Source organism: Enhydra lutris, unplaced genomic scaffold, assembly GCF_002288905.1.
Source record: "Enhydra lutris kenyoni isolate GAN:26980312 unplaced genomic scaffold, ASM228890v2 scaffoldscaffold29, whole genome shotgun sequence".
Taxonomy (NCBI): Eukaryota; Metazoa; Chordata; class Mammalia; order Carnivora; family Mustelidae; genus Enhydra; species Enhydra lutris.
The window spans coordinates 17,716,748-17,728,218 of record NW_019154113.1 but is presented as its reverse complement, the minus strand read 5'-3'; the positions used below and the strand labels follow the sequence as shown (position 1 = coordinate 17,728,218).

Here is an 11,471-nt window from a genome sequence, read left to right as displayed (position 1 = left end):
AGGAAGGAGAAGGCCCTCCATGCCAGGGCCTCTCTCCTTCTGTCATTGTTATCGCGCTGTTTGTGTTCTACTCTTCCGTAATAAAAGTTTAGACATTTTGACCCTTTGCGTGATATTAGAAGCACTGGTATGAGGAAGGACCGGACTTCCAGGAGCCTTTGGTCCTCCTGGGAAGAACAGGATCTAAAGGGCCAGCAGGAAGTGAGAGGAAGGAGAAGGCCCTCCATGCCAGGGCCTCTCTCCTTCTGTCATTGTTATCGCGCTGTTTGTGTTCTACTCTTCCGTAATAAAAGTTTAGACATTTTGACCCTTTGCGTGATATTAGAAGCACTGGTATGAGGAAGGACCGGACTTCCAGGAGCCTTTGGTCCTCCTGGGAAGAACAGGATCTAAAGGGCCAGCAGGAAGTGAGACTGTAGCCCTCCCGGCCCAGCCCTCATGAGGGTGTGAGCAGGACGGGGTAGCGGGACAAGTGCAACTCCTCCCAGTGGTGCTTATAGAATTTCTACACGTGAAAATTCAGACAACTGTGTGCCAAAAGAAAAACCACCAGTTTCACTGTGTGATCATTTAAAAAAATAAACATTTTTTAAAATAATTAAAAAAAACCATGACAACCCCCCCCGCCCCAATCCCGTGTTCCCACCCTGAACTGAACTGGGGGCGGTGCAAAGTAAGGGGTTGACGGAAAACGAATTAATTTTTTGCCCCTCCTATCAGTGCATTAAACTTCCCACCTGCAGGACCACGTTCCACTGGGAGATGACGTCGACCAGACCAGGGTGGCTCTGGGCCACTAGCCTCTGGAAAGCGGAGGCTCAGAACTACTCCCCAAAACTCAGAGCACTGGGCCAACCTCAAAGAGTAACAGTCCTTTGAGAGGAAGGGCCAGGATTCTGTTTCTGTTCTTTAGATTTTATTTAAAAAAAAAAAAAAAAAAAAAGTAAAGTGCATCTTATTTAAAAAAATATAAAACCCACATAAACTCAGGGCTCCTGTGCTGGGCAGTGCCACCATCACTTTGAGTGGGAGCAGGCAAGGTGAAGGGGAGGAAGCGGGGAATGGGGTCTGGGGAGGAGTCCGGAGGGGATGTGAGCCAAAGGGACACACAGGTTCACAGGCTGGGATGGAGGGAGGAAGGCACCAGTCTCTTCCTAGACTCCGAGGGAAAGGGTGTCCATCGTCCTAAACTCTCTCCTGGGCTCGCGCTGCCCCTCTTGCGCGTGGCCACAGCCTGATACAGGCCGGAAAGGTCCAGCAGGTGAGTCTGAGCCCAAGGCCTTGTGAGGGGCTGCAGTGGCAGTGTGGCCCTCTGGTCCCTGAGGTGATGGGATGATGGCTGTGACGAGCTGGCCAGCTGGCAAGGCAGGACCCACAAAGCCCGAGCCGCCCCCTGCTTCTGTGGGGACGAGGGGCTGCCGGTGGCTGTGGGATAAGGCAGAAGGTGGAAGAGGCTAGCCGGTGGGGATGGCCAGCTCTGTCTCAGACTGGGTGAGCGCACCATGCCTCTGAGGCCATGTGGCGGGGCGGCTGGCGCACGTGGCATTCTGCGATGTCTCATTCTCACTGGCTTCACATTTTCAATTGTTTCTTTTTTAAACAAAGGGCTCAGTTTTACACAGGGAGCACTGTTCTGCCCACCCAGGCAGGCCCCCATCCGCAACTGGGCTCTCCCGGGCCCCGGCTGCCAGTCGCAGGGGGCCTCGCTGCTTGGCGAAGGGCAGTGGGCCGGCGGGCTCCGCGGGCCCTGAGGGCCGGGCGCTGCGGCTGTGTTCCACGAGCCGCAGAGGTCCGGCTGGTCCCCTCTGCACACTCGGGGCTTCCAGGGCCAGGGCAGACTGCTCGAGCAGCGTGTTCTCACACCACGGAGTCCCGGATCTCAGAGCCCAGGCGGACCCGGGGCCGGGGGCACACCGGGGACACCTCCACAAAGCTGTCCTGGATGCTGAGCGGCCTCTTCTCAGACTCGGTGAAGACGCGGGGCGCCGGGGAGCTCTCAGACAGGGCCTGGTAGCCTCGGTGGTCGAGTGGAGTGCTAGGGGGGCCTACGCCATTAAGCGGCCGGGTCTCAGGGGGTAGCGCCACGGGGCGGGTTTTGGGGTGCACACTGGCACACTCCCCCTGCTTCAGGAAGACCTTCATGCCGCCCCGGTGCCGGTAGAGGAAGAACAAAATGAGGAGCACCACGGCGAGCACAAACAGCGTGCACATCACCAGGAACTCGGTCCAATAGGACTTGTCTACCCCCCAGCTGGCCTTGCTGCCCGCCGGCGCGCTCACCCGCGACGTGCTGATGATGACGGGCATGTTGCCGCTCCGGTCGCCTCGGTCCGCCGCCCTGTCCTCCACCACCTTCGGGGAGTAGCAGGCCACCAGCTGCCGGAAACCCTCCTCCAGGGACCAGCACTGGAACACCCCCAGCTCCTGCTGGCTGCCCACCAGCAGCAGGTCCCCAGTGGGCAACACACGGCAGGAGGCCGAAGCATTGACCGGGAGACCGTTGTGCAGCCAGAGCCGGGTGGCCAGGTTGGAGAGGAGGGGGCAGGCCAAGGTTTTCACCGTGTTCGGCTGAAAGTCAACTTGCTCACATCGCTTCTCACCTGCAGACGGAAGAGGCATGGGGTAACGGGGGGACTGGCATCCACAGGAGCCCCAAGCTCGCCCCACTTCTCTCAGGACTATAATCCCTAACTCTGGGACTCTGAGTCTGGGACCAGGACGTAAGGAAAGGCGTTTACACCCACCACTGCCTGTAGGGGCCTTCTCAGCAGACCTGGCCCCCCACTTCAGCCCCAGCCCTCCACAGGGCAACTCACCCGTGAGTACAGGAGACCGGGGCCCGGGTGAGGAAGTATTGCAGAGACCCCCGGTGTTGGCCCCCTCAATGTCCTGGATCCATGGCCTGGGGACCAAAGAGAGTCAGAGAGAGGCCAGGAAACCACTGTACCCCCACAGGGCCCCGGCCCCCGTGCAGCACAGGCCCTTCTCTGGCCCTGCAGCTCCACAAGGGCCTGGGGCTCAGAGACTGCAGGACCCAAAGCCAGAGTGAACGGCAGGCGGCTTCCCCAGGTTGATTCTACGCCTGCAGGTTTGAGCCGGCATCTCCTCCGTGTGCACAAGTATTTATCTCAAATACGAGCTACTATACCAATTCCCTGCATTACGAAAGCAACATGGACCTTGAGAAAAAGTCTGGAAGCACCACTGGTCTAATGCATGTCTCAGCCTCTTTTAAAGCAATGCACACGCACGCGCTTGTTTGATAAAATGTAACAAGGAATAAAAGTAACTCGTGATACACTCACAAAGCCTAAAAAACACTCAACCAAGTACAAACGCTGAAAACCCTACAAGAGTGACACATCTACCAGCCGGTGGTGATGGTGGCGCATGGCCCTTTGGGCACATCCTTCCAGGGGCACACGCGTGTGCTCAAATGGGATTCTTAGAAACATAAAACTGGCACCAGGTCTCCCTGTGTGTGAAGCAAGGACACTGCAAGTGGGACAGGTTCCATTTTTATTTAAAATACAGGGGCTGCCTGGGTGGCTCAGTGGGTTAAGCCTCTGCCTTCAGCTCAGGTCATGATCTCAGGGTCCTGGGATCAAGTCCCGCATCGGGCTCTCTGCTAGGCGGGGAGCCTGCTTCCTCCTCTCTCTCTCTCTACTTGTAATCTCTCTCTATCAAATAAATAAAATCTTTAAAAAAAAAAAATACATGTATTTTTTGGGCGCCTGGGTGGCTCAGTGGGTTAAGCCTCTGCCTTTGGCTCAGGTCATGATCCCAGGGTCCTGGGATGGAGCAGCATCAAGCTCTCTGCTCAGCAGGGATCCTGCTTCCCCCCTCCCCCTGCCTGCCTGTCTGCCTATTTGTGATCTCTGTCAAATAAATAAATAAAATCTTTAAAATACATGCATTTTTGTCTATTTCACAGATACATAAAAAAACCTAGGAGGCTGTATGTCGAAATCTCACTGCAATTCTCTCTAGGTGCTGGGATTTGGATAGTTTTTGTTCTGTTTACACCTACCTCTACTTTTCGAGTTTTCTTTTCTTTTTTTTTTAAGATTTTATTTATTTATTTGACAAGAGAGAGATCACAAGTAGGCAGAGAGACAGGCAGAGAGGGAGGGGGAAGTAGGCTCCCTGCTGAGCAGAGAGCACGAATGCTGGGCTCGATCCCAGGACCCTGAGATCATGACCTGAGCTGAAGGCAGAGGCTTAACCCATTGAGCCACCCAGGTGCCCCTACTTTTCAAGTTTTCTATATGAACACCTTATATCCCAATTTAATGCTTCTGGAAGTGATTTTTAATGGGTTTGTTTATGGCCTGTCGTGTAGCTATTTTTTTTTGTGAAACACATTCACACGCCAGCCCACAATCTCCTGCAAGGCTTTTCAGAGCTGTGATGCTTCATTCTTTGCCAAGTGAGGTCCCTGGCTGTAGAGATGGGTAAGGCAAACATCACTTATGGCCTACACCAGCGCACTTTGGAGAGGCAGAAGGGGAGCGAGTTACTAACCATGTGGACCATGGCCACAAAGGAGGCTGCTGGGGGACTCTACAGAGGGCCCAGGGAAGGTGCTCCGAGGCCAAGTGCGCAGGGGTGGACAGGCGGGAAGGGCTGGAGGAGCTCTCACCTGGAGGCCGTCTCAGGCCCGTAGAGGCTGACAGGTCTGCACCTGGAACTGCTCCATGCACAGTAGGGGTCCCGGGCGAGGACGCAGTCCCCACAGCTCTGGTACAGGCTGCAGCTGGCGACGGGCACCTGGACCACGCCGGAGTAGGAGGCTGCGTAGAGCAGTCCCTGTATGGACACGGACACGGGGGCATGAGCAGCGGGCGCGGCCGGTCAGGGCCACCACCCGCAGCTGCACCTGCCCACGCCCCCAAGGAGCCTCCTCTTGTGCTCCCCGGAACCCCACTTTCTGTTGGCTTATGCCAGGAGCCTGGATCTTTCTATCCTGCTGCTGCCAGGGAGGACAAGCTGGCCGAGGCCGCCTCGTCAACAGCAGAGGGGCACCAGAGCACGCTGGCTCCCTCCTCCGGGCCCCCCCACCAGCTCACCCTGTCAGCGTCCAGGAGCAGGTTCTGCACGGGCTGTCCCTGTGGGAAGATCTGGAGCTCCTCAATGATGTGCACCCTGGAGCCCACGCTCACCGCCTTGTGCAGCCAGCCGTCACCTGGAACACGGACGGCACTCAGGCCCACAACCCTATGGCCGCGGCGCCTTGACCCTGAACCCGCCCTGCTGTCGACACTCACCGGTGCCCAGGAAGAGCACATCATAGGTGCGGTGCAGGCCATGCACACGGTGGACGGCCACACGCTGGTAGCGGGCCCGAGGCTGCAGCAGCAGCAGGTGGCTGCGGACCTGCCCGTCCATCAGGAAGTGGTCTTTGAGGAAGTTCAGCACACGGTCCGGGAGCTGCAGGGACGAACTGATCTTCCTCTCCCGGGCGCTGTTGGTGATGCACTGGAGGAGGAGGGGGCGGCGTGAGACGGAGGGCCGCTTAGGGCACCACGCAGCAGGGCAAGCCTGCAGATGCAAGACTTCTGGCCCGGCCTCCCCGGCGGACAGGAGCGGGGCATGTGCCATCCCCGGAGGCCAAGGGACGTCAGTGGGTGCTGCATGGAGCCAACACACTGATCTGGAGGCCGAAGGGGAAAGCCTGGGTATGGGGCCCCCACGGGCCCTGGCTGGCAGGGTTCCCCTTCCTGCCCAGGCCCCTCACCCTCACCCAGGCCTTGAGAAGCATGACCACCCTTCACGCGGCTCTTGCCAGTACTCGAAGGAAGCCCTGGCTGGCCACGTTTCCTAGGCCGGGGGTCAGAAGGAGGTGCCCTCTTGGGGCCCCAGGGAACTGAGACCCAAGTGCCCATGACAGGAACAGCTTGGACACTTCCTCCGCTCTGCTCCCCCCTCGCTTTCCTGTCCCTCATGGTGCTTCCTGGAGTCCCCTCCCATACCAACTGCTGATGCCCATGACCTTGTTTCAAGGTCTGCTTTGGGAGGGAGCCATGAGGCTGCGAGGACAGGAGGAGGATGTCCTCACAGCCGGGCCACTCACTCAGCCCCTAGATAAGGAGCCCACAGCTGAGCAGGAGAGAGGCACAAGCAAAGGGACAAGGACAAAAGCACACCCTTCAGTGCCTGGGCAGGTGCACAGCGGCCCACCGAGGCAGGTTACTGGCACTCCGGCATCCATAGCCACGTCCAACCCAGTAAGACAAGCAGCCCTGGGCTTCTGTCCCACTTCAAGAGGAGAAAAGAGACCCAGAGAAACCATAGGCGGCCTGTACTCACTGCTCCGGGCCGGGGTGTGGGCACTGGGTGGGTCACCGTGTACCACTGCTGTGTCTCCCGGTTCACCTCCTTGTAGAGGCCACTGAAGGCGTTCTGCACGTCCCTCATGGTGAAGACGCAGACAGCGGAGCCCTCTGTGGTCCCCCTGTGCCTACAGAGGAAATGGCTGGATGAACCCAGGAGCCTGGGGCACGAAATGCGGCCAGCTCTTGGGCCCCGGTCCCAGTCACCCCATGCCCTCCCAGCTCCAGTTAGGGTTAGGTCCTGGGGGCCATACCACTGGGAGGTGAAGACCCCATAGAACAGGGTGTCACGCCAGTCCTGGGGGCTGGGGCTCAGCGTGAAGACATCCTGCAGTACATTGAACGGGAAGCCGTCCTCTGGCCGTGAGCACAGCAGCTGGGCCTTCAGGAAGGATGTCCAGCGCTGCTGCAGGACCCGCTCACCGCCCTCGTCCCCCTGGGGGAGGGAGAGAGAAGCCAGGCTTATGCGCAGGCCCCGGCAGGGAGCCTGGGGCCCCCTACGGCCCTTCCCAATGGTTGCTACACAGACACCCTGAGGGGCATGCGGAAGCTATAGGGCAGGGTTCCATTTAGTATCAGGAAGACAGCGGGGTCCAGGTCCCATCACCGTGAGGCTGGCCGAGTACACGAGGGTGCCTTCCTCACGGCGGACAGACGGGGAGTCTGACACAGGGGAAGGGTTCATGATCCCCCGCAAACGGGGCACCTGAATACCCACGCTGCAGAACTCTTGTTTGTAAAGTTTTCTAATCATGGGGTGCCTGGGTGGCTCAGTGGGTTAAAGCCTCTGCCTTCAGCTCAGGTCATGATCTCAGGGTCCTGGGATCGAGCCCCGTATCGGGCTCTGCTCGGCGGGGAGTCTGCTTCCCTCTTCTCACTCTGCCTGCCTCTCTGCCTACTTGTGATCTCTGTCAAATAAATAAATAAAATCTTAAAAAAAAAAGTTTTTTAATCATATAAATACCTATATATTTACCCATGTGCCAAAAAAGAAAACAGATCAAGGAACGTTCTAATCACCGGTGGTGCGGCAATAGGACTCTGACGCTGTCAACATTTAGTTCTTGCAGTTGTAGCTCACCACACTCCTAAAGCTTTCCGGGGCTAGATTCAGCGCATGCAACGACTCTGAGGCCAGTCTAGCGATGCCCACTGAACAGATGGGGACGCTAGATGAGAAGGCACAGGACTTGCCTGAGGTCACAGGACCTGTGGGGCCAGCACTGAGGCAGCCTGGCTTGTCTCTGCTCTTGGTCACAAAGCTACCCTGCCTCTTTATACCGTGATTTTTGCGTGTACTTTTCTGTACTTTTGCATTTTCTTAAATAGGAAAAAAACGTTAAGAGCCATGTTAATTTAAAAGGAGAGAGGGAGGGGCGCCTGGCTGGCTCAGTGGATTAAGCCTCTGCCTTTGGCTCAGGTCATGACGTCAGGGTCCTGGGATCGAGCCCCCGCAGAGCCCCCGCATCGGGCTCTCTGCTCAGCAGGGAGCCTGCTTCCCCCGCCCCTCTGCCTGCCTCTCTGCCTGCTTGTGGTCTTTCTCTGTCAAATAAATAAGTACATAAAATCTTTTTAAAAAAAGAGGGGGGTAGAGTGGGAGGGCTCCTGGGTGGTTCGGTTGGTTAGGCAACTGCCTTCGGCTCAGGTCATGATCCTGGAGTCCTGGGATTGAGTCCCGCATTAGGCTCTGTGCTTGGAGGGAGTCTGCTTCTCCCTCTGACCCTAACTTCTTCTCATACTCTCTCTCTCTTTCTCTCTCTCAAATAAATATATAAAAACCTTAAAAAAAATAAAAGGAGACAGAGAAAAGCAGTTAGTCAAGCTATTCCTCCTGGAGGACAGAAGAGGCCTCCTGGCACTTCCTGATCCAGTACTGGAGGCTTCGGGGTCTCCGGGGCAGGCCAGTTCCCTCACCTTGCAGATGCGGGCAATGCGGGACACGATGGTGTTCTCGAAGAACTCAAACTCCTGGCCAGTCTCGCTGAAGAAGAAGTAGATCTTGTCATCGTCCCCTTGCAAGCTGCCCAGGCTCTCGGGAATGTAGGCCGAGGCCACAAACGCTGGGTCTGTGGGACCAATGGGGAGTGCAGTCAGCCTGGGAATCCCAGACAGGCGAGAGACTGTTCCTGGCCTGGCCCTGAGGGGCTCTGGGGACTGGCACTGGGTGCGTGGGGAGAACTTCACCTTGGAGCCAGTTGAGGGAGCTCTCAGTCTTGGTGGGGCGGAGGCTCTGGCTCCGGGAGATGGCCGGGTCATTCCCCTGGAAGCTGCTGACCGTTCCGGTGTAGAGCTCACCGTCTGCCAAGAGAACATTCCGGTGGGAATGGCCCCTCCCACGGCTCCTTCTCTCCACCCAGGGCCCACAGTGACCCCAGCACTGCCCATCTCGCTTGCGGTGGACAGGGAAGGGAGTGGGAACAGGGAAAAGCCAAACCCAAGGGCAGCCAAGGGTCACTCTGGGCCCCCTGGGACCCAGCATGGCGGGGACCCACCAGCTCAGGCCTGGGACTGACGCTGCCCACCTACCCTCCCCCACGCGGAGCCTCAATGAACTCATCCTGCCACTCCACCCCCAACACTCACCAACCACCAGGGCTGTGGACTTGAAATTGGGGTCAAAGGGACAACGGCCCTTGCCATCTTCCAGGAGGATGCGGCCCACCTCGTCCTGTGCCAGAGTGAAGTTTTCCACACTCTGCAGGGAAGCAGATGGAAGAGCTCAGGGGCACGCTGGGGAATGTGTGGGCCTGGAGGGAAAGGAGGGGGGGCGTGCCAGGAGACAAGCCGCCATCCTCCTCTTCTCTGCACGCAGGGTGCCGCGCGGGCACCGTCTGGCAGGGGCCCTCTGCGGTGGGCACACTAGCCGCAGTGACCACAGGAGAGACGTGACAGGCTTCAGAAGGGGCACCGATATGATTCAAACCTGAGCTCCAACCCACTGCTCAGGATGCCACCCTCTGCTCAGGGGTGGTAAAGCAGAAACTCAGGAGTGTGTGTGTGAGTGTGTGTGAGGAGGGGTGGAGGAGGTGGGCTGTGGAACTGAGTGAGGCCAGGGCAGAGCTTGAGGAAGCAAGGGAGGGTGTGAGTCCAGGGCTGGCCACGACCTCTGTGCCTGGGGTGTTTCCTCGCGCCCCTTCTTCCCCCACCCTCCGTGGGCCAACCGGGCCCCTAGACCTGGGGCTGGACCTCAGGGTTCTGGACCCACTGCTCCCTAGAAATCATGCCCTGCGCCCCAGCCTGGACCAGGGCTGGGTGCCGGGGACCAACAGCTCCTGGGAGCCTGGGCAGAGGTGGGCACTCACAACGTAGGTGCACACGGGGCTGAAGGCCGCGGTGCCGCAGGTGAACAGGTGAGTGGTGTTGAGTGGCAGGAGGATCTTGATGTAGTTCTGACAGTCGCGCTGAGGGAGGAGGAAGGAGGCTGTCAGGCCCACGGATGCCGCCAGGGGGCGCCGCCAAGCCCTCCCCGGATGGGGTGAGCTGGGTGTGCAAGGAGAGCTTGGGCTCTCTCTGGCGCTCCTCAATCCCAGGGCAAATGAGAATCCAGCAGCATCCTGGGGCAGAGCTGACTGGACCACAGAGTGTGTGCGCTGGAGGGGAACCCAGGGGCTCGGCGTGTTTGGGAAAATTCTCTTCAGTGTGGGAGTGAAGGCACAGAATCCCTCCCCCTTGGGCTATCTTCTCCCCGAAGGTCTTTTTTGGAACCTCAGTGAAAACCTCTGGTTCTCCCCACCTGCCTGGTGAGATAAGCCAAGACCCAGAGCAGGACCTGGGACCCCAGACTCACGGATGACCTGGTGTCCCCAACCACGTATCTAATCGTTCCCCCAAAAATTTATCTTCCGAGACCTCTCCCTTTTCAGCTGCTCAGGCTCCAAACCTCAAGGTCAGCCCCAATGCCTCTTTCACACCCCACAGAGGCCACTCTCCACCATGGCATCCAGAGCAACCCTTTTAAAACATGCCAGCCAGGGCACCTGGGTGGCTCACGGAGTTAAGCCACTGTCTTTGGCTCAGGTCATGATCTCAGGGTCCTGGGATCGAGTCCCACATCGGGCTCTCTGCTCAGCGGGGAGCCTACTTCCCCCTCTCTTCTCTCTGCCTGCCTCTCTGCCTACTTGTGATCTCTGTCAAATAAATAAATAAAATCTTAAAAAAAAAAAAAATGCCAGCCATGGCGCTCCCCTGCCCAGCCCTCTGGTGGCTCCCCAAGCACCTCTCTCAGAGCAAGGCCAGTCCTGCCCTTTCTCCAGGTAGCCCAGAGCCAACTCCTGAGGCACATGTCACTTTCTTTTTTTTTTTTTTTTTTTAAGATTTTATTTATTTGATAGAGAGAGAGCACGTGGGAGCACAGAACAGAGTGCCAGGCAGAGGCAGAGGGAGAAGCAGGCTCCCTGCCGAGCAAGGAGCCCGATGTGGGACTCAATCCCAGGACCCTGGGATCATGACCCGAGCTGAAGGCAGCTGCTCAACCAACTGAGCCACCCAGGCGTCCCCACATGTCACTTTCTTAATGAGGTGTGGCCTGACTACCCATTCAAGTGGCTGCATTTGGCCTGTTGCTCTTTCTTCTTCTGCACAACTATACTGCCTGTGTCTCAAAGGACCAGGGCACAGAGCACGTTTGCCCATTCAAAGAAGTCGGGGATGGTTGGGACTTAAATCTATGTCTGAACTCAAGTCCAGGGCTCTCTGGCCTTCCCCTCAGTGGCCTCCTGCTGCGTGAAGGACAGGAGATCTCTGGGAACAGTGGGGAGTCCTCCAGGAGAACCCCAGGCCGAACAAGACCCCCACGCCGAGGGGTGTGGCCCAAACCACACCAGGATCAGGAAGATGTCCTCTAGTAACCCCTCCGCGGAGCGACACCCGGTCACTGCTCTTGCTGGAAGCCGACTTTATTTGGTTCTGATTAGGTGTGGGGTGAATATATTGGCTCACTGAATCCCCATGGCAAGTCCTGTGAGACAGGCCATCAGTGTCCCCATTTTACAGGTGGGGACACTAAGGCAGTTCGGTATAGGACCAAACCAGGTGTGGCCATCTCTGAAGCCTAAGGCCAATCTCCCGCAGCTGGCTGTGCACTCCCACGTCCTGCCACCATGCTGGGTCTGGCGCACCACCCTCCATCCCTCCTTCGGC

The 11,471-nt window shown here is 57.7% G+C and overlaps 2 protein-coding genes across 2 annotated transcripts in view; one reads left to right on the top strand and one right to left on the bottom strand.

Annotated features, from left to right (window-relative positions):
* LOC111152604 (calcium and integrin binding 1) overlaps positions 1-101 on the top strand; it is a 3,943-nt gene extending 3,842 nt beyond the window's left edge. The window contains exon 7 of the mRNA XM_022511122.1: positions 1-101. This exon is cut by the window's left edge and continues 172 nt beyond it. The gene's annotated coding sequence lies outside the window, so the exon portion shown is untranslated.
* An 859-nt stretch (positions 102-960) lies between these two features.
* LOC111152713 (semaphorin 4B) overlaps positions 961-11,471 on the bottom strand; it is a 25,358-nt gene continuing 14,847 nt past the window's right edge. Inside the window, exons 4-14 of the mRNA XM_022511285.1 lie at positions 9,635-9,733; positions 8,916-9,027; positions 8,517-8,630; positions 8,247-8,398; positions 6,587-6,768; positions 6,310-6,460; positions 5,268-5,478; positions 5,070-5,185; positions 4,643-4,809; positions 2,817-2,902; positions 961-2,600 (exon numbers count right to left, since the gene is read on the bottom strand). Coding sequence (XP_022366993.1) covers positions 1,858-2,600; positions 2,817-2,902; positions 4,643-4,809; positions 5,070-5,185; positions 5,268-5,478; positions 6,310-6,460; positions 6,587-6,768; positions 8,247-8,398; positions 8,517-8,630; positions 8,916-9,027; positions 9,635-9,733 — 2,133 coding nt within the window. The 3' untranslated portion in view covers positions 961-1,857. The remainder of the gene's footprint in view (positions 2,601-2,816; positions 2,903-4,642; positions 4,810-5,069; positions 5,186-5,267; positions 5,479-6,309; positions 6,461-6,586; positions 6,769-8,246; positions 8,399-8,516; positions 8,631-8,915; positions 9,028-9,634; positions 9,734-11,471) is intronic.